Source organism: Dendrobates tinctorius, unplaced genomic scaffold (genome assembly GCF_039654945.1).
Source record: "Dendrobates tinctorius isolate UK_male_01 unplaced genomic scaffold, ASM3965494v1 ptg000231l, whole genome shotgun sequence".
Classification (NCBI taxonomy): domain Eukaryota; kingdom Metazoa; phylum Chordata; class Amphibia; order Anura; family Dendrobatidae; genus Dendrobates; species Dendrobates tinctorius.
In genome coordinates this window covers 20,954,609-20,977,308 of record NW_027361898.1, presented here as the reverse complement: position 1 = coordinate 20,977,308, position 22,700 = coordinate 20,954,609, and the positions used below count along the sequence as shown (strand labels likewise).

At 42.4% G+C, this 22,700-nt stretch overlaps 1 protein-coding gene across 4 annotated transcripts in view; it reads left to right on the top strand.

Annotated features, from left to right (window-relative positions):
• The window catches only part of NLGN3 (neuroligin 3), a 160,773-nt gene extending 156,903 nt beyond the window's left edge, over positions 1 to 3,870 (top strand). For all 4 annotated transcript variants that reach the window (XM_073556159.1, XM_073556157.1, XM_073556160.1 and 1 more), the window contains 2 exons: positions 251 to 1,040; positions 1,409 to 3,870. In XM_073556159.1, coding sequence (XP_073412260.1) covers positions 251 to 1,040; positions 1,409 to 2,246 — 1,628 coding nt within the window. In that variant the 3' untranslated portion in view covers positions 2,247 to 3,870. The remainder of the gene's footprint in view (positions 1 to 250; positions 1,041 to 1,408) is intronic.
• Positions 3,871 to 22,700: the final 18,830 nt, after the last annotated feature.

Below are 22,700 nucleotides of genomic sequence, written 5' to 3'. Positions count from 1 at the left end.
AGCTGGGCAGGAAGTTGGGCTGCAGATCTTTCTCTCTGTGTCCGTCTTTCTGCCTCACAGTGTCTGATGCTGAGATGAAAACTAGAAGCACCCACTTCTAAGGCAGTACTATGGTGCTGAGATTCTATCAGTGGTTATATATGGATATAGAGGTGTATATCTTCAAAGAAAGTCAAAAACTACAACTTTTAAATAGAAATTGTGTCGTTGGGTACAAACTGTTTAATGCGGTTATCTACTTTCTTGACAGGTCTGTTCCAGAGAGCTATCATACAGAGCGGCTCTGCTCTCTCCAGCTGGGCAGTTAATTACCAGCCTGTTAAGTATACAAGATTGCTTGCAGAAAAAGTGGGTTGTAATGTGCTAGACACTGTCGACATGGTTGATTGTCTTCGCCAGAAAAATGCCAAAGAGTTGGTGGAGCAAGATATTCAACCAGCCCGTTATCACGTAGCATTTGGTCCAGTTATCGATGGAGACGTCATTCCAGATGATCCTGAGATTCTTATGGAGCAAGGAGAATTTCTCAACTATGATATAATGCTAGGAGTGAACCAAGGAGAAGGCCTCAAGTTTGTGGAAAATGTGGTAGATGCAGAAGATGGTGTTTCTGGGAGTGATTTTGATTATTCAGTTTCAAATTTTGTGGATAACTTGTATGGATACCCAGAAGGGAAAGACACACTTCGAGAGACCATCAAGTTCATGTACACAGATTGGGCAGACAGAGACAATCCTGTGACTCGTCGAAAAACATTAGTTGCTTTGTTCACTGACCACCAGTGGGTAGAACCGTCAGTGGTAACAGCCGATTTACACGCTCGATATGGCTCACCAACCTATTTTTATGCCTTTTATCATCACTGCCAGAGCCTAATGAAACCTATATGGTCTGATGCAGCCCATGGAGATGAGGTGCCCTATGTATTTGGTGTCCCCATGGTGGGTCCAACAGATTTGTTTCCCTGCAATTTTTCCAAGAATGATGTGATGTTAAGCGCTGTGGTCATGACCTACTGGACTAACTTTGCTAAAACTGGGTAAGTAAATGGCGCGGAAGTTTTTCAATCTTTAACATATAATAGATGTGCAGTTTGCAAACGAAAATCAAATGGATTAAAACCAAAGTAAGGTTGATATAACCAATAAATATTACAACTATTTTTTAATAAATGTCTCCAAGTGTTTTTAATTTATCGCAATGCAATATAGCTATTGGCTCCAGGGAGCACTTGGAGGTTTCCATAACCAAGGGCAGGCCTAATAGCAGTCTAATTGACATGTCTTTAAGTCGTTTTATATCATGATATAGGAACATAATTTGTGGCTTTTATTTCTTCACATTCTAGACACATTTTTATAAAAAAAAAGATTGATCAACTTACATACCTTTATTTTTCTTTTCCAGTGACCCCAACAAGCCTGTCCCACAAGATACCAAGTTCATCCACACAAAAGCAAACCGTTTTGAGACTATGGCATGGTCGAAATACAAGCCACAGGATCAACTTTATCTACACATTGGTCTAAAACCACGTGAACGAGATCATTACCGTGCAACCAAAGTGGCATTTTGGAAACACCTGGTTCCCCACTTGTATAATCTACATGATATGTTTCATTATACTTCGACTACCACCAAGGTGCCACCATCTGACACTACCCAGAATTCACATATAACCCGTCGACCCAAGGTTTGGGATACTAAACGACCAGCTATTTCTCCCACACTAAATGGTCCAGCATCCAAATGGAACCCGGACCTGGACCCGGTTGTGATACAGGATCCAAGGGACTATTCTACTGAACTTAGTGTTACTATCGCAGTTGGAGCCTCTCTTTTGTTTCTTAACGTGCTGGCTTTTGCTGCACTGTACTACCGTAATGATAAACGTCGTCAAGACACACAACGACAGCATAGTCCACAGCGTGCCTCAGCCACGCGGGATCCATCACACAGCCCTGTACCTCCTGAGGAACTCAATTCTCTTCAGATAAATGCTGGACACCCTGATTGTGAGGGAGGAGGGGTCTCCAGCCATGATAACCTGCGTATGGCCACTCTTCCTGACTACACACTTACTTTACGTCGTTCTCCAGACGATATTCCACTCATGACACCTAACACCATCACCATGATTCCAAATTCTCTGGTGGGACTGCAAAGCCTTCATCCATACAACACCTTTTCTGCAGGCTTCAACAGCACTGGCCTACCCCATTCACACTCCACTACTAGAGTATAGCACCCCATCATGTTGCACTTCCTCCTTGCCTGGTCAATACATCTATATATAGTGTCAGAGGCAAGGGAGAAGTGGCAGAAATGACACATTCCATACCCCCAAAGAGGAAGGGGGACTGGTGTTGGGCTCTGCTTCTATGATGATGGTGTAAAGGGTCTGTTCAGCCAAGACCCATCAAGAACACGTCTTCTGTGCTCTTGTATTCTAAAGTGCTTTTACCATTGTGAAGGCACATAGAGCATTACGGAAGCTTAGCTGAGGAAGGGATATGACCTTACAGATAATGGTCTGCAGCTAAGAATATGTATGAGGAGGAGCAGGAGATTCTGAGTGAAGAAGAGGCAGGAGGGAAACAAGCCTAATTTTCATACCCTGTCCCAGAAATCAATGCCATCTAGGTGTACAATAAAGCTATACTGGCTTGGAAACTGGAACTACAGTATAGATAAGCTGCTGTGGAAGAAATGTCTTCTTTACTATCCGAAGTACGATGTAAATCAAATTTTTCAAAATAAAATGTTTTCAAAGAAAGACTAAAGAAAATACAATTAGTTACAGAATTGAAACAAACACTATGCTCATTGACTTAATTTTCTTATCTCCCTCAGCGATATCCCAAATGTGTGCCAAATTCTTATACCAGCTGTGGAATGGGGTGGAAATCACCTCAATTTCTATACTACCTTAATCCTCCCAGTGCCAAATATAGAAAGCCAGCCATCTTTAAAAGATTGCAATTATTGGCCTCTACTCCCAGCATAGGCAGTCTCTCTAGTAGTCATTGAACTGCATCTAGTCATTAGCCGTGTAGGTTACAGATGTCTAGCCACTGAATGAAACCCTTTGGGATTGGTATACTGACTTTTTCTTTTTATAATACTCAAGAAAAGTGTGCCAGTTCCCCAACTTTTTCTTCAGTGAGAGCTCCAGTTAGACATATTAGTTTGGCCAGATAGCCTGTCTTTCTGACTTTGGGTGAATACTCAAAGAAGAGACTTATTTTGTTATTCTCTTTATTATCTTTTTCTCATAGATGTGAATGGGGACGAGATGTGTATAAAATATTGTCTGTTTGGGTTTCAACTCTTTGAGTTAGAGCTTTGAGCATAATATGTACCAGAGATCTTAAAATGTCAGGTGTATACATTGATTGACGTGGCAGCAGACACCTACTATTTTTACATAAAAATATGTATTTCATACACAGTTTCCCACCTCTGCCTTCTTGGGTATGTTTGTAAATGGGTGTAGAACAAATTGTTTGTGCATGTATGTGGGTATATGTATGAGTATATACCTGTGTATGTGTGCGTATATATGTATATACACATATATATAGAAGCATACACAGGAACACTAACAAACTGTTGTACATATGAATACTCACATAGATGTTTGCTCCCCCCTCCCACTTCTTCCAAATGGGATCCGACGCCTTTTCAGCTTTTCTACCATTTGCCATGATTTTTGGACATGGGTTTTGTGACATGGAGGGACGCCATGGGTTCAAGTGACAGTTTTGTGACACAGAGGGGCACCTGGGGTCAGTATTTATAGAATGTATTTATACTGTATCACAGGAGAGTAGAAAACGTATTCCAAATAAAGAAAACTCATATTTTTAGATACTGGTCAATTATTTGTGTAAATGAGTAACTTTAGTGAAGAATTATAACAATCAAAGAAGATATGAAAAGTGCAGCATGTTCCACAGACAATTGTAGGAACAGTGCACGGTCACCTGGGTTGGCTTAGGCCACCATAAAGCTTCCTTCACACAGTTTTTGCAGCCTTTTTTTCTGAGCGTACAAAAAACATTGTAATTTTTTAAATATTGTTGCAGGTTTTAACATTCGGAGGTTTTTTTATACACACATGCATTTTTTTTGTCCAGTAGAGAAGCATATGCGAAAATCCTGGAGTAGCTCCTTTAACATCTGCTCCTTTAACATGGCCAACATAGGCTTCAGCTGCAGCCTGGAAGCTCAATATTTGAGGAATGGAGCCGATCAGGTAAGTGAAACTTGCGTTGAGTTTTTGGTGAGTTTTTTATGCTTAGTATTTAAAAAACCCACAAGTAACCTATTTTACTTAATGAGTGCAGAAAATCTGCAACCTCGAAAGCTCAACGTAGGAACATAGCCTAAGGGTGTAAACCTGGCATTAAGAGGCATATTCCAGGGGGGAGAGGAACAGGCATAGCCTGCAAAGTGCACATTAAGGGGCAGAAATGGGTCATGAAAAGAGATGTGACCTGCAAATGGCAAATATATATGCACTGAATAGTTCTGCAACTCGTGCCACACGCTTGCTTCTTCCAGCAGAACATTTCTAGAAGTATGAAAACAGTATTCACCTATGAAAACCATACTGTGAACTTTCTTCTTTTCTATCTATTTGAATTACATCCCTTATCTTAGATACTTCATGGATGAAGCCACCCTGCCCTGTCCTAATCCACTTTTTCGAATTATTCTGTGCAGGGCCGTGGAGTCGGAGTCGGAGCTCATTTTGGTGGAGTCGGTATAAAATGGTACGACTCCGACTCCTAAAATATATAATAAATTGGGTACAGTAGTTCAATGCAGAATGTGCTGAATATTTTTTCATAGGAATTTGGGAAAGATATGAAATGTCCTATAAACGGCTGTTCTATTCCTGATCTAAAGCTACATTCACACACAGCGTTTTTGCTGCGTTTTTTGAGGATACGTTTTTCAGCTGCAAAAGCAGATCAGCTTTTTAAAAAACCGCATCACCTGAAAGGTTTTTGAGCTCATAGATAATGTTTTCAATAGCAAAAGCAGATTAGAAATCTGCTCTATCTATCCATTTATCCATATCTGTCTATCCATATCTTATCTGTACCAAAAAGAATGAAAGCCGGGTAGCACACAGACTAACACTCCTTTTTTTTTTTTTAGCACCAGTCAGGTACACCTCATAGCTGCCCAAAAGGACGCCCAGGACAGACATTGCTCGTCTTCAGTAACACATCAACATCAATTGATAGTTGGATTAAATAGACTGCATTCACCACATCTTAAGGTGCAGGCTTTATTTTCAAGTGTAGGGGTGTGCAGTATAAGGTTCTGCAGCAGCTGAGGTGTGCAGTATGAGGTTCTGCCCCCCCTAGTTTTGATCCTGGCTAAAACTGTTTCTTATAGATATGGCGAACCCTCAGGTAACCCTAAATGAAGGTCAATGGACACAGGTGGCTGAATTGAAGGAATTGCTTAATCACCTATTTACTGTGACTAAAAAATTACAAGCAGAGGATTTAACTCCTGGCATTTTCATAAGGGAGTGGAAGAACTTGCTATTTTGCCTGTCCCAAAGAGGAGATTTAATCGCAGATGGCATTTCTGCTTCAATGAAACGGAGAGAGACACAGCTATTGTAAAATAAAATTTTTCTGGCAGCTGTTCATGTGGACCCAAGTCATCGTACATTGCTTGATGATCAACAGCTTACTAAAGGAAAAGAAGCTCTGACTGAGGTAGCAGTTAGGACGAGTGCCCTACAGGAGGACTGCCAGGTGCAAGAGGACTTGGGTCCTGACATTGCTACTGCTGCCATATCTTCATCCTCATCAGATGAGGAGTTTGACTGACAAGTATTTGGATGATATGGAGCAGGCAAAGCGTTGCTGCAAGGAAAAAGATTTCACTTAGTCTCCTATAGCAAGCAGATTGACCATATTTCAGCAAAATGTTTCACTTGCTCTCAAAGAAAAAGAAAAATTCAACCGTTCATCAAAACTGACTGTGCATGAGGCAATTCCTTTATACCCGGAAATTGTTAGAGATGTTGCCCATGTGGTTACGGCTTTGCCTCCAACCCAAGTTAGTGTAGAGAGGTTGTTCTCTGGCCTTAAAATTATTAGGTCAGATTTTAGGTCATCTATGAAGGAGGATCTGATGGAGGCAATTCTATTTTCCCGTCTCCCATGACGGCACACATGAGAGAGGGGATCCGCCCAGTCAGGACAGGAACCCTACTGAAGATAAAAGGGCGGTACCTCTCCCTCGCTTCAGTTGGGTTTCCTGTCCTGACAGGGACCCGTGTGCTGAAGACAGCGGTCACACGTACCTGCCCCTCTCCCGTGCCGGCGTGGAAGATCAGGCTGGTTTCCTGAGCGCTGTTTGTCGGGAGGGGGAAGTGCCGTCCGTGGGTCCCCCGGGGGCTCAGAGTCCGAGTGGGCACAGAAGCAGCACGGCTGGGGTCCTGGGGCTTTGCCGTGGCTGCCGCGCCACCCTCTCCCCCCTGCCGCGTCCAGAAGCAGCGCAGGAGCGTCAGGGAGCGGCCGCTTCCGGGTCGCGCCCCCCCTGACGTCACGCGCAGGGCACGCTGGGAAAGGGGCGTGCCCGCGTGACGTCGGGAGGCGGCGCCGGCGATCCAAGATGGCGGCGCCCATAGTAAACAACGCCGGCCGGCGAAAAGAGATCCCGGCGGCATGGCGGGGGGAGGGGCTGTGGGGGTAACCGGAGGAGGCGGAGAGTGCAGTGGATCCCCCTTACATAAGGGGGATGACCACAGAAGACCCACTCATGCCCAAGGCTTCAGGATGGAAGTGGGGCAAGACGAGCAGCATCAGCAGCAGCGTCAGCAGCAAGACCTCTCGCCAGATGCCAGGCCGAGCCGCCAGTATACCAGGAGCAGTCGCTCGAGTGGTGGGAGCGGCAGTCATAAATGCAACCGACTGAGACGTCCAGGAGAAACGTCACGAGTGCATCTGAGGAGCCTCCGAGATCGGTATCCCTGATTGACAGCGGTGGTGAGTGATCTACGTGAATGTCACCCTTATGGTAACGGGGTTCCATTTTCTCTGTTTGATCACTAGGGGTCGATGAAGGCCAGCAGCAAAACCAAAAATAGAGAATGTGCCCTATGTAAAAACCCGCTGGCAGATCAGTGGCAGAAAGACCTCTGCGCTGACTGTATAAACAAATCTATACAGGAGGAGACCCCTGATTTGGTGACTAGCCTTAAAGAGTTAATACAACAGGAGGTGACAGGCTCCCTTAAGGCAGCCCTCAAAAAGAAAGAGAAAAGAAACCATAGAAGGAGCTCCGATTCAGAGGCCTCGCCAAGGCAGAAGGGGCGGGACAGATCCTTGTCCCCCTCCACCTCCTCTTCCTCTACTCAGTCCTCAGAATCGTCCTCGGACAGCGATATAGGCGGCCTTCCATGTTTCCCAACGGAGGACGTAGAAAAGCTGGTCAAAGCTATTAGGGCTACAATGGGCCTTAAAGAGGAAAAGGCTCCCAAATCATTAGAGAATGTAATGTTTGGAGGACTGGAGGAAAAGCAAAAACGTACCTTCCCTGTAAATGATAAAATAAAAGCACTAATTGACAGGGAATGGAAAAAACCAGAGAGGTCAGGGGGCTTACCTTCCACATCAAAGAGGAGGTACCCTTTTGAGCAGAAGGATTCAGAAACCTGGGAAAAAGTCCCTAAAATTGATGAGGCCGTAGCCAGATCCTCAAAAAACGTATCCCTACCATTAGAGGACTCTGGTGTGTTGAAAGACCCGCTTGATAAAAAAGCAGACGGTTTCCTAAAGCACATCTGGGAAGCTTCAGCAGGTGGATTGAAGCCAGCGATAGCTGGTACCTGTGCCGCTTGTGCCCTCATGGTCTGGCTGCAACAAATAGAGGACCAGATCAAGGATAGAGTTCCTAGGGACGAAATTCTATCTAATTTTACACTGGTGCCCGTAGCAGCGGCTTTCCTAGCAGATTCCTCTGCAGACTCCGCAAGATTGCCAGCTAGAGCAGCAAGCCTGTCAAATGCGGCAAGACGAGCCCTGTGGCTTAAAGGGTGTCCCGGAGATTTACCATCAAAGCATAGGTTATGTTCCATTCCATGCGATGGCCAATTCCTCTTCGGGAAAAAACTAGAAGAGATTTTGGAACATGCGGGGAATAGGAAGAAAAGCTTTCCCCGATTTCCGGGAGAACCTAAAAAGCATCCCTTTCGGAGGAGATTTAACAGGGGTCGTCCCCCCGGGAGATAGAAAAAGCTGGGACTTTAAAGAAAGAAGAGGATCGGGCTATATGTTTAAAGGGCCCTCCACTTCCTCCAAAAAATCTCCCCAATGACATTGGGCCAGAGGTAGGGGGAAGGCTTTCTCTCTTCCTTTCCGCCTGGGCAAATATCTCCCCCAGTACATGGGTCCTAAATATAATCAAGGACGGCTTAAAAATAAAATTCATCTCTCCGCCCAGGCATACCTTCATAATGACACCCAGAACGAAAGCCCAAGAGCAACAGCTGGCCCTGGAGACGGAAGTCTTGGGACTAGTGAAAAAACAAGTCCCAGTGCAAGAAGAAGGAAGGGGGTTCTACTCCCCCCTCTTCTTAATACAAAAACCAGACGGCTCTTGGAGAACCATTGTCAACCTGAGGAGACTCAATCAGTGGGTAGACAATTGCTCCTTCAAAATGGAGTCAATCAACACGGCCACAAAGATCCTGTTCCAGCATTGCCTCATGGCAGTGATAGACTTAAAAGATGCCTACTATCACATCCCAATTCATCGGGAGTATCAAAAATATTTGAGAGTAGCGCTCTATGTCCAGGGGCAGGGGAAACACTACCAACACGCAGCCCTTCCGTTTGGCCTGTCCAGAGTATTCACCAAAGTGATGGCCGAAGTAATGTCTTTTCTGCGTTCCAGGCAGGGCTGTGGAGTCGGTAAGCCACAGTTGCGACTCCGACTCCTGGATTTTATCAGGCTCCGGCTCCGACGCCGACTCCGGCTCCGACTCCGACTCCTTCATAAATGGCCAATTCATAACAACAAATTTACTGTTGTAAAATATTAAACATCGTGCTTATTCAGTTTCTCACCATCATATAAGTTATCAGACCACTTAGAGCAAAAACTACATTTATTAGAATACAATTAGAATATAGCAAATAACTTTTATAAACTTTTCTAAACTGTAAGTAAATATGCAATAAACACTTTTATGCAGTTAATAAGAAGAAATCTATAAATTTGTCCTCAGAAAAAGTATTGCCTCTGTCAGATCCTCCTTCATGGATGCCCTCAAATCTGATCTAATTATTTTGAGAGCAGAGAACAACCTCTCTACACTAACTTGTGTTGGTGGCAAAGCAGTAACCACTCGGGCAACATCTCTGACAATGTCAGGATACAGAGGAATCGCTTGTTGCACTGTTATTTTTGATGAACGGTCAAATTTCTCAATTTCTTTTAGTGCACATGAAAAATTCTGCTGAAATGTACTGGCTGTGTTCCTTGATGGGGATGACTCTTCTATGCTGGAGCGCTTTGCACGGTCCTTGTGATCCAAATATTTTTCGAAATTAAATTCTTCATCAGTTGATGATGAGGGTGAAGATGTGGCAGGACGACCAAATTCTTCTTGTTCCTCCTGACTGTTCTGCAACCCTTTCATCCTTACTGCTATTTCAAACAGAGCTTCTTTTCCTTTACTTAGCTGTTGATCGTCTAGAAGAATCCGATGCATTGGGTCTACATAAACAGCTGCCAAAAGAATGTTATTTTGTAATAGTAGCTCCTCTCTCCGTTTCATTGATGTAGCAATGCCACTTGCAATTAACCCTCCTCTTTGGGACAGGCGAAACATCAGGTTCTTCCACTCCTTTAAGAAAATACCTGGAGTTAAGTCCTCTGCTTGTAATTTTTTAGTCACTGTAAATGGGTGCTCTAGCAATTTTTCCAGCTCAGTCACCTGATTCCACTGACTTTCATTTAGCGTCAGTTGAGGGTTAGCCATGTCTACAAGAAAGGTTTTCATTTCAACCAAGCGCTGAATCATTAAGTAAGTACTGCCCCATCGTGTGGCTTGATCAATAATTGCCCCTTTTCCAGCACGTCTCTTCAAAATTGAGTCAACTTTAGGGGTTCTGGCAACAGTAGCCAATTTTCTCACCTTGCCAATCAGTGCAGCAGCATGTCCTTCTTGCAGACTGTCTCTTATAGCCAGCTGTAGCGTATGCACAACACAGCGCATGTGATGAATGAAAGAACATATTGACACAGTTTCAACAAGATCATCTAAACTATCATGTTGCTGTTCATCTGAAGCAACTTCAGTTTGCTCCTCAGTTACAATACTGTGTTCCTCTATTTCAAACATTTCTGTGTCTGTGGACCCAGAATGTTCTTCTAGCTGATGGTCACCATCATTATTCTCATTCATTAGCTTAATAGTACTTATATTTGAAGCATTGTCAGTTACGACAGAAAGAACTTGCTCTTTTTTAAGTTCATAGTCTTGCAGAACCTTTTCCACCAAGACCTGGAGAAACTCACTGGTGTGATGAGCTTTGGTGTCTTTTACTGCCAATGTCTTGGTAACTATTTCATTTTTGTCACAAACAAATCAGACATTGATGGCAAAATAGTTCACTCTGTGACGTGTGCAGGCATCCATTTTAAGAAACAGAAAGTGTCCCTTGAGAGTTTTTTTAAGTTCTTCCTTTTGTTTAAAAGCTTCTTCGATTACTAATTTGCTAATACTCTCTCTCTCCAGAGAAACACCAAGCTTGCGGGCCATTTCCCCATTCAGACACATAAAAGCTGGTCGTGAAAATAATGAAATAGGCACACTATCCTTTACAACAAGCTCTATGATCTGTTTTTTAAATGTATTTACTGTCATTGTCACAGTAACTTTGTCACTGACAAAATATCTTGCAACTGATGGCTGCAAAGTTCTCTGCTCCTTTGTTTGGCTGGAAGAGCTGGGCACTGGTTCATTGGTTTGGATGCAGTCTTTCTCATCCACTGCTTTCAGTACTTCTGGATGAAAGCGCTGTAAATGTCTCTTTAGATTAGAAGCTCTGGTAGGAGCATTTTTATCTTTGCCTGAATATGCACTCATCTTGGCTTCACAGCATTTGTTTTCGTCTGGATCATTTGTCATACACTGACAGACATAATATTTTCTATCTTGAGTGGTGGTGAAATGTTCAAATACAGCTGATTTAATGTGATGCTTCTTTGACATTCTCAGGTTTTTAATTCTGCATTCACAATCCAAATGACAATTGTTTTTCCTAAAAACAATTGTACAAAATTATTGCCAGGTCGTACAACTGATATAGTGGTCAGTAATACTGTTATTATTCCTCATGTACTCACAGTTAACTAATGCAAAGTTTGTTGAAAGGATAATACTTCTTACAGTCTTCCTCTTCTGAGTAGCAGGCAGCTGTGAGATGCTTGGAAGACGCACACCTAGTATGATCTAGTCTAGAGGAGGAGCTTTACTACTAAGAATTTGCAACACATTTTCACTTTCAGTTTCATACATTGTAAGTAGGGGGGTTGGGGCAGCATGAGGTTAACCAAGTATAAGATTAGATAAGGTCAGTGGAGAACAGTGACACACAAGAAGTAAGAAATGTCTCTATCTCCAGCAGAACTGCTTATCACTGTTGTTCATAGTTTGATAGAACATATATATTTGAGTAACATTTATAAAATTCATATGAAAGTTCAATTATGAAATATTAATACATTTTTTTTAAAGCTGGAGTCGGAGTCGGTACATTTCTACCGACTCCGACTCCAACCAAAACTAACTCCGACTCCACGACCCTGACTCCACAGCCCTGGTTCCAGGGACATAGTGATCGTCCCATACCTAGATGACTTTCTGGTAATAGAGAGGTCGGAGTCCCACTGCACACATCAAGTGAAGGAAGTGATAGCAATTCTAGTAGGACTAGGATGAATAGTAAACATCCCCAAGTCAAGGATAACCCCAGTAAAAGCGCAATCCTTCCTAGGGTTGATATTGGACTCCGAGGAACAACGCTGCCTCCTACCAGAGAGCAAAGTGACCAAAATAAGAGGCCTAGCTCGCACAGCAATACAAAGGCCAAATATGACACTGAGGAATGCAATGTCCCTTTTAGGCTCACTGACATCATGCATACCCGCAGTAGCATGGGCGCAGTACCACTTAAGGCAACTACAGTGGGAAGTTCTGTCAGCACAGAAACAATTAAAAGGGCATTTAGAAGGCAAACTATGTCTCTCAGTGGCTGTAAGAGATTCCCTGCTCTGTTGGACTGTAGAAAAGAATCTAACAGCCGGTGTCCCGTGGCAAAAACCAGTCGAGGACATCATTACAACAGACGCGAGTGCCACAGGATGGGGAGCACACCTGAGATCCCACTGAATACAGGGGACCTGGTCCTCGCTAGAAAGGGATCACGGTTCAAATGTAAAAGAACTATAAAGAACTATGGGCAGTGGAAAAAGCCATGAAACATTTCCTTCCCTTACTTCGGGGCCGCCACACCCGGGTCATGACGGACAATCAGGCAGTAGTAGCCTACATCAATCACCAGGGGGGAACGAGATCTCGGGGCCTCATGCAAATATCGGATCTACTCTTCCAGCTAGCAGAACAACATCTCTTATCCATCACAGCACTGCACATAAAGGGGGCAGAAAATATACAGGCAGACTTCCTGAGTCGCAGGCATCTGAGACAAGGGGAATGGTCCCTAAACCCCCAAGTCTTCCAACAAATAGTTCAGGCCTGGGGAAACCAGAAATAGACCTGTTCGCTACCGCACACAACCGGAAGGTCAGGAAGTTCTGCTCACTAAATCCAAAGGAAAACCCCTTCGCAGTAGATGCCCTACAAATACCCTGGAAGTTCATCCTGGCCTATGCATTTCCCCCGATAACAATGATCCCAGTAGTGGTCAGGAAAATCAGGGAGGATCGAGCGAGAATAATTTTATAGCTCCGTTTTGGCCGAGAAGGCCTTGGTTCTCCCTTCTGAGGCTCATGTCAGTGACAGATCCATGGATACTACCGGAGATTCCAGACCTGCTTTCCCAGGGACCAGTGGTCTACTCAGGTGAAGGGCTTCCATCTAGCAGCCTGGAATTTGAGAGGGCGCTACTGAGTCGCCAGGGATTCTCTCCAAGATTAGTCTCCACCCTGTTGAAAAGTAGGAAACCTATAACATCCCAAATCTACGGTAGAACGTGGAAAAAGTTCCTAGACTTCCTGGGGGAACCCTTGGGGGATGTAGCGCCAGTGGGACCTATCCTAGAGTTCTTACTGTCGGGGCTACAACTGGGGTTAGCCACTAACACACTCAAAGTTCAAGTCTCAGCTTTGGGGGCCCTATATAACTGCAACTTAGCAGCCAATAGGTGGGTGTCCCGTTTCATAAAGTCCTGTGTCAGGTCAAGGCTGGTCATTATCCCAAAGATACCACCCTGGGACCTCAACCTAGTCTTAGAGGCCTTAACCAAAGACCCCTTTGAACCACTACTAGAGCTGTCACCAAAGCTACTTACACTTAAAACTGTCTTACTGGTAGCCTTAACATCAGCCCGAAGAGTCAGCGACCTACAAGCTCTATCTATATGTCCTCCATATACACAGATCTTGGATGACCGAGTGGTTCTAAGACCAGACCCGGCCTATCTCCCCAAGGTAGTCCAAAAGTTTCATAGGACTCAGGAAATCTCCTTGCCATCTTTCTTTAATAATCCTAGAAACCCGGGGAGCAAAAGTTCCATACATTAGATGTAAGACGAGCCATAGTACAATATATGTCAGTAACTAGTCAGTGGAGGAAAGATCAGTCCCTTTTTGTAGCCTTTCAGGGTAGTAGAAAAGGGCACAGGGTAGCTAAGAGTACCATTGCAGGATGGATCAGGGAGGCCATTATGTTATCCTACTCCGCAAGTGGCGCTCCGGTTCCAGAAGGCATCAAGGCTCACTCCACCAGAGCCGTGGCTACCTCCTGGGCAGAGAAGGCTGAGGTATCGATTGAACAAATTTGTAAAGCCGCTACTTGGTCCTCACCTTCCACCTTTTTTAAGCACTACCGACTTGATCTGTCTTCCTTTACTGACCTAACCTTTGGTAGAAGGGTGTTGCAAGCGGTGGTCCCTCCCTACGGTGTCTTATTCTACAAAAGTCTCTCATGTGTGCCGTCATGGGAGACGGGAAAACACCAAGGTTACTTACCGGTAGCCGGTTTTTCCGGAGCCCATGACTGCACCTGTATATTCCCCCCCTTTTCACTCCTTTTGGTGTGCACTATAGTTTGGGTGTTTTTTTAGTTAGATATAATGTGGTGATAGTTTTACCATGTGTACTAACCCGGGGGGGGCCTCTCATGCTCTGTAAACCAACTGAAGCGAGGGAGAGGTACCGCCCTTTTATCTTCAGTAGGGTTCCTGCCCTGACTGGGCGAATCCCTTCTCTCATGTGTGCCGTCATGGGCTCCGGAAATACCGGCTACCAGTAAGTAACCTTGGTGTTTCTTAGAACAAGTTCATAGACTGCACAAATGTTATTTAGTATGTTTTTGTTGAAAACTGTTTTTTGCCACTTACATAGTTTATTACATAGTGTTATATATATATATATATATATTATATATATATATATATATATATGTAATCGATATTACATAGTGTATTACATATTTACAATTTATTACAGTTTTTTGTGTTCTAAAGTTGTATTCCAATAAATATATATTATGTTCTATCTAAATGTCTTGATTATTGTATCATAAAAATGATTAAATGTCTGATGTTCACATTGTACTACAATAAATTTTTCACTTAAATATAAGCAATATGAGTCGGAGTCGTGGAGTCGGAGTTGGTGGAAGGGAAATTGAGGAGTCGGAGTCGCAGGTTTGGCTTACCGACTCCACAGCCCTGATTCTGTGACCGACCATGACTGATGGGTAGACCTCATATTCCTTGAGATTGGAAGTGGCGTCATTTTATTAACAAATCAAGCAAGACAGGAGGACATTTGGAGCAAAAAAGGGGCATCAAATAGGATAGTGGTTAAAGTCTTGGCATTCCCAATCTGTTTATCTGATTCCAATAGTTCCTTGCACTGCAGCAATAGTACAGATTGGACCACACTCCAAATATTTTCATAGAACCAAAATCCACTTTAGGAAACAAAAAAACCCACTCGCTTACTTTACTCCACCAAACCATTTCTCCCAATACGTTCTTCATATCTTTACTAAATCCCTCAAAGAGTAACTGACTGTTTAATTATTATGTCATAACTCAGTAATACAACTGAAATTCTGCTTCTTTCTCCGCCTGGATTCAACTTTCACTCTCAATTCATGGGAAAAATCTGTATTCAGCGAAGACAGATACTCGCATAACTGAGAAAGATGGCATTTGGATGTTAAAATTCTATGGAGAGGAGAGTAGCTGGAGGCAGACAGACCTTTTACTGCAAGTGACATTTTACTTTCACCCTGAAGTCTATTTTCACTTTCCTGACCAGCAGGGCTGTGGAGTCGGTAAGCCAAACCTGCGACTCCGACTCCTCAGTTTCCCTTAGTCCGACTCCACGACTCCGACTTCCACATATATTTCTTATGTTTAAGTGAAAAATTTATTTTTAGTACATTGTGAATATCAAACATTTAATCATTTTTATGATACAATAATCAAGATATTTAGATAGAACATAATATATATTTATTGGAATACAACTTTAGAACACAAAAAACTGTAATAAATTGTAAATATGTAATACACTATGTAACATTGATTACATATATATATATATATATATATATATATATATATATATATATATATTGTATGTGTATATACAGTGGGGCAAAAAAGTATTTAGTCAGTCAGCAATAGTGCAAGTTCCACCACTTAAAAAGATGAGAGGCGTCTGTAATTTACATCATAGGTAGACCTCAACTATGGGAGACAAACTGAGAAAAAAAAATCCAGAAAATCACATTGTTTTTTTTTTCATTTTATTTGCATATTATGGTGGCAAGTAAGTATTTGGTCAGAAACAAAATTTCATCTCAATACTTTGTGATATATCCTTTGTTGGCAATGACAGAGGTCAAACGTTTTCTGTAAGTCTTCACAAGGTTGCCACACACTGTTGTTGGTATGTTGGCCCATTCCTCCATGCAGATCTCCTCTAGAGCAGTGATGTTTTTGGCTTTTCGCTTGGCAACACGGACTTTCAACTCCCTCCAAAGGTTTTCTATAGGGTTGAGATCTGGAGACTGGCTAGGCCACTCCAGGACCTTGAAATGCTTCTTACGAAGCCACTCCTTCGTTGCCCTGGCGGTGTGCTTTGGATCATTGTCATGTTGAAAGACCCAGCCACGTTTCATCTTCAATGCCCTTGCTGATGGAAGGAGGTTTGCACTCAAAATCTCACGATACATGGCCCCATTCATTCTTTCATGTACCCGGATCAGTCGTCCTGGCCCCTTTGCAGAGAAACAGCCCCAAAGCATGATGTTTCCACCACCATGCTTTACAGTAGGTATGGTGTTTGATGGATGCAACTCAGTATTCTTTTTCCTCCAAACACGACAAGTTGTGTTTCTACCAAACAGTTCCAGTTTGGTTTCATCAGACCATAGGACATTTTCCCAAAACTCCTCTGGATCATCCAAATGCTCTCTAGCAAACTTCAGACGGGCCCGGATATGTACAGGCTTAAGCAGTGGGACACGTCTGGCACTGCAGGATCTGAGTCCATGGTGGCGTAGTGTGTTACTTATGGTAGGCCTTGTTACATTGGTCCCAGCTCTCTGCAGTTCATTCACTAGGTCCCCCCGCGTGGTTCTGGGATTTTTGCTCACCGTTCTTGTGATCATTCTGACCCCACGGGGTGGGATTTTGCATGGAGCACCAGATCGAGACAGATTATCAGTGGTCTTGTATGTCTTCCATTTTCTAATTATTGCTCCCACAGTTGATTTCTTCACTCCAAGCTGGTTGGCTATTGCAGATTCAGTCTTCCCAGCCTGGTGCAGGGCTACAATTTTGTTTCTGGTGTCCTTTGACAGCTCTTTGGTCTTCACCATAGTGGAGTTTGGAGTCAGACTGTTTGAGGGTGTGCACAGGTGTCTTTTTATACTGATAACAAGTTTAAACAGGTGCCATTACTACAGGTAATGAGTGGAGGAAAGAGGAGACTCTTAAAGAAGAAGTTACAGGTCTGTGAGAGCCAGAAATCTTGATTGCTTGTTTCTGACCAAATACTTATTTTCCACCATAATATGCAAATAAAATGAAAAAAAAACAGACAATGTGATTTTCTGGATTTTTTTTTCTCAGTTTGTTTCCCATAGTTGAGGTCTACCTATGATGTAAATTACAGACGCCTCTCATCTTTTTAAGTGGTGGAACTTGCACTATTGCTGACTGACTAAATACTTTTTTGCCCCACTGTATATATATATCACAATGTAATAAACTATGTAAGTGGCAAAAAAGAGTTTTCAACAAAAACATACTAAATAACATTTGTGCAGTCTATGAATTTGTTCTAAGAAATAGAATTGCCTCCATCAGATCCTCCTTCATAGATGACCTCAAATCTGACCTAATAATTTTAAGGCCAGAGAACAACCTCTCTACACTAACTTGGGTTGGAGGCAAAGCCGTAACCACAGGGGCAACGCCTCTAACAATTTCCGGGTATAAAGGAATTGCCTCATGCACAGTCAGTTTTGATGAACGGTTGAATTTTTCTATTTCTTTGAGAGCAAGTGAAACATTTTGTTGAAATATGGTCAATCTGCTTGCCATAGGAGACAGAGTAAAATCTTTTTCCTTGTGGCAACGCTTTGCCTGCTCCATGTCATCCAAATGCTTGTCAAAGTCAAACTCCTCATCTGGTGAGGATGAAGATATGGCAGCAGTAGCACTGTCAGGACCCAAGTCCTCTTGCGCCTTTCAGTCCTCCTGTAGGCCACTCATCCTAACTGCTACCTCAGTCAGAGCTTCTTTTCCTTTAGTAAGCTGTTGATCATCAAGCAGTATACGATGACTTGGGTCCTCATAAACAGCTGCCAGAAAAATTTTATTTTCCAATAGCTGTGTCCCTCTCCGTTTCATTGAAGCAGAAATGCCATCTGCGATTAAACCTCCTCTTTGGGACAGGCAAAATAGCAAGTTCTTCCACTCCCTTATGAAAAAGCCAGGAGTTAAATCCTCAGCTTGTAATTTTTTAGTCACGGTAAATAGGTGATTAAGCAATTCCTTCAATTCAGCCACCTGTGTCCATTGACCTTCATTTAGGGTTACCTGAGGGTTCGCCATATCTATAAGAAACGGTTTTAGTTCAAGCAATCGCTCAATCATTAAATAAGTGCTGCCCCTCCGAGTGGCTTGATCGACAATTGCCCCTCTCTCAGCACGTCTCTTTAAGATGGAATTAATTTTAGGGGTTCTGGCGGTAATAACCAATTTCCTCACTTTTCCAATCAGATTTCCAGCATGTCCCTCTTGCAGACTATCTCTTATTGCCAGCTGCAGCATGTGCACAACTTTCTCCAGCTCGGGGCCCAGGAATCGGATCCTGTGCAGGCAGGCACCCCTCCCTCTCCTCTGTCTGGTGAAGACGACAGGATAGAGGAGGGGATTGCCCCCTGCAGTCTAGAGCTGGTGCAGGATGGGAGCACTGCAGCATACAAGTGAGTTTTGATAGGTGCGTGCCCCTGCTTCTAGGGGGGGCAGCTGCTCCTCGCTGGCTACGGCCATGATTCACACTTAGCGTTTTTGCAGTAAAATGCAGTGACTCTGGGCATCCCAGCAAAATCAATGGGTTTCAAGATATGACATTCAGACACATCGTTTTGTGAGGATCCATTTTTGGGCTGAATGAGCATGTCAGTTTGTGTGGTGTTTTTCTGTTCTGCTTTTGCTATTGAAAACATTATCTATGAGCTCAAAAACCTTTCAGGTGATGCGTTTTTTTAAAAAGCTGATATGCTTTTGCAGCTGAAAAATGTATTCTCAAAAAACGCAGCAAAAACGCTGTGTGTGACTCTAGCCTTAGATCAGGAATAGAACAGCCATTTATAGGACATTTCATAACTTTCCCAAATTCCTATGAAAAAATATTCAGCACATTTTGCATTGAACTATTGAACCCAATTTATTATATATTTTAGGAGTTAGAGTCGGTCCATTTTATACCGACTCCACCAAAATGAGCTCCGACTCCACAGCCCAATTTTACAATTACAGTGTCACTTTATGTGGTTATAATGCTGGAATCCTTCAACGGATCCCATGGATTCTGAGACAGTTTTCTCGTGACATATTGTACCTTATAGTAGTGGTAACATTTTTTCAATATGACTTGCATTTATTTGTGATAATATCGGAAATTTGGGTAAAATTTGGAAAACGTAGCCATTTTCAAACTTTTAATTTTTATGCCATTAAACCTGAGAGTTATGTCACAAAAATAGCTAATAAATAATATTTCCCACATGTCTCACAGCCAAACAAGATCTCACACTTTGCACTGACGAGGGGCAGTACCCTGAAACACAGTGTCTGCAAATTGAGATTCTGGCTTTGCTTTTATCCTAAGTCATGTAACAAGGCTCGTTAAAGGGTCGACATTGACTTTTAGGATTGCTACTTCCAATAGGTGGCACTAGAGTTCTAGTCCTCTTCCTCTCTGAAGAGACAATTTGCATAATTAGCATATTTCCCAGAGGAGCATTGCGGCTTTAAGTCTCCTCATCTCGACATGCTTAGCATGTCATTCTTCGCTAGGAGAAATTATACTTCTTGGATATCGGTCAGACACCTCTCTCACAGCCAAATCAGATCTCACACTTTGCACTGAGAGAGGCAGTACCCCAAAACACAGTGTCTGCAAATTGAGATTCTGGCTTGGCTTTTATCCTAAGTCATGTAACAAGGCTTGTTAAAGGGTCGACATTGACTTTTAGGATTGCTACTTCCAATAGGTGGCACTAGAGTTCTAGTCCTCTTCCTCTCTGAAGAGACAATTTGCATAATTACCACATGTCTACGTTACATCAGCATCATTTTTGACGCATAATTTTTTCAGTTAGGAAATTAGAAGGGTTAAAACCATTCTTTTAATTGAGGGACCATATCACTTTTAGATTGACTTTGAGGTTGTCTATATGACAGAAAATACCCCAGATTGACAGCATCCTAAAATCTGCACCCCTGAAGGTGCTCAGAATCACATTCAAGAAGTTTATGAATGCTTCAGATGCTTTACAGGAACTGAAGCAATGTGGAAGAAAAAAATCAACATTTAACTTTTTTCACCGAAATTTTACATTAGCCCCTGATGTGCCTAATCAGGGAAAAAAAACCCTTCCCACAAGAGACCGAATTTTGGAAGCTAGATCCTTCAAGGAATTTATCTAAATGTGTGGTGAGCAGCTTGAACCCACAGGCGCTTTGCAGCATTTTACATTAATCTTAGGTGCCAGAACAGCAGAACCCCTCATAAATGACCCCATTTAGCAAACTGCACCTGTCAATTAATTTATCTAGTGCTGCAGTAATCATATTGACAAGACAGGCGTGTCGCAAAATGTTATATCATTAAGCAGTGAAGAAAAAAAATTAAATTTTTACCACCAAAATTTTGTTTTCGCCCTAGATTGTACATTTTCACATTGGGAAATGGGTAAAAATGGAACCAAAATTTGTCCCACAATTTCTGCTGAACGTACCCATACCTCACATGTGGCTGTACAGTACTGCTTAGCCACAAGGCGAGACTGACTAGGTGTAGTTTGTAAAATGGGGTCATTTATGGGGGTTCTGCTGTTCTGGCACCTCAGGGGTTCTGTCAAAGTGACATGGCACACTCAAACCAGTCCAGCAAAATCTCAACTCCAATATGGCGAATCTTTACTTTTGAGCTTTGCACTGTGCCTCCAAAGTAGTTTTCAGCCACATATGGGGTATTGGTGTACTTGGGAAATTGCACAACAAATTTTGGTGTCCACTTTCTCCTGCTATCCTTGTGAAAATGAAAAAATTTGGTGCTAAAACAACATTTTTGTGGGAAAATTTGATTTTTCTTTCATTTTCTCAGATTAAGGCTGTAATTTCTGTGAAGTGCCTGTGGGTTATTCCTTGAGGAGTCTAGTTTCCAAAACCTGGTCAATTGTGGGGGATTTTCCGCTTAGGCACCACTGGAGCTCTCCAAAAGCGACAAACACAAAAAGTTCCACCAAAGTCTATGTTCCAAAATGTTTGCGGTCTATTTTTTCCTATTAACCTTGTAAAAATAAAAAAAATGGGTGTAAAGTAATATTTTTGTGAAAAAAAGTTAAATGTTCATTTTTTCTTTCCACATTGCTTCAGTTAGTATGAAGCACCTGAAGGGTTAAGAAATTTCTTGAATGTGGTTTTGAGCACCATGAGGGGTTCAGTTTTTAGAATGACCTGAATCCCATAGAACACCTGTGGAGAGATCTAAAAATGGCAGTTTGGAGAAGGCACCCTTCAAATATCAGGGACCTGGAGCAGTTTGCCAAAGAAGAATGGTCTAAAATTCCAGCAGAGCATTGTAAGAAACTCATTGATGGTTACCGGAAGCGGATGGTCGCAGTTATTTTGGCTAAAGGTTGTGCAACCAAGTATTAGGCTGAGGGTGCCAATACTTTTGTCTGGTCCATTTTTGGAGTTTTGTGTGAAATGATCAATGTTTTGCTTTTTGTTTCATTCTCTTTTGTGTTTTTTCATTTAAGACAAATTAAATGAAGATAATAATACCAAAGAATTTGTGTTTGCAATCATTTTCAGGAAGAAACTGAGTATTATCTGACAGAATTGCAAGGGTGTCAATACTTTTGGCCACAACTGTACAATAGAAAAAAATGGTTATATTGTGGTACCATGTTAGCCAGAAAACTCTTTGTAAATACTTTTGTGGCAAAAAAGCCAAAAGTATTCTAAACTGAACAGAGCAAGACTTATTGCGCCTTTAAATATTTGATTTTGTGTGCTGCCTACTATATATATATATATATATATATATATATATATATATATATATACAGTGGGGCAAAAAAGTATTTAGTCAGTCAGCAATAGTGCAAGTTCCACCACTTAAAAAGATGAGAGGCGTCTGCAATTTACATCATAGGTAGACCTCAACTATGGGAGACAAACTGAGAAAAAAAAATCGAGAAAATCACATTGTCTGTTTTTTTTCATTTTATTTGCATATTATGGTGGAAAATAAGTATTTGGTCAGAAACAAGCAAACAAGATTTCTAGATTTCACAGACCTGTAACTTCTTCTTTAAGAGTCTCCTCTTTCCTCCACTCATTACCTGTAGTAATGGCACCTGTTTAAACTTGTTATCAGTATAAAAAGACACCTGTGCACACCCTCAAACAGTCTGACTCCAAACTCCACTATGGTGAAGACCAAAGAGCTGTCAAAGGACACCAGAAACAAAATTGTAGCCCTGCACCAGGCTGGGAAGACTGAATCTGCAATAGCCAACCAGCTTGGAGTGAAGAAATCAACTGTGGGAGCAATAATTAGAAAATGGAAGACATACAAGACCACTGATAATCTCCCTCGATCTGGTGCTCCACGCAAAATCCCACCCCGTGGGGTCAGAATGATC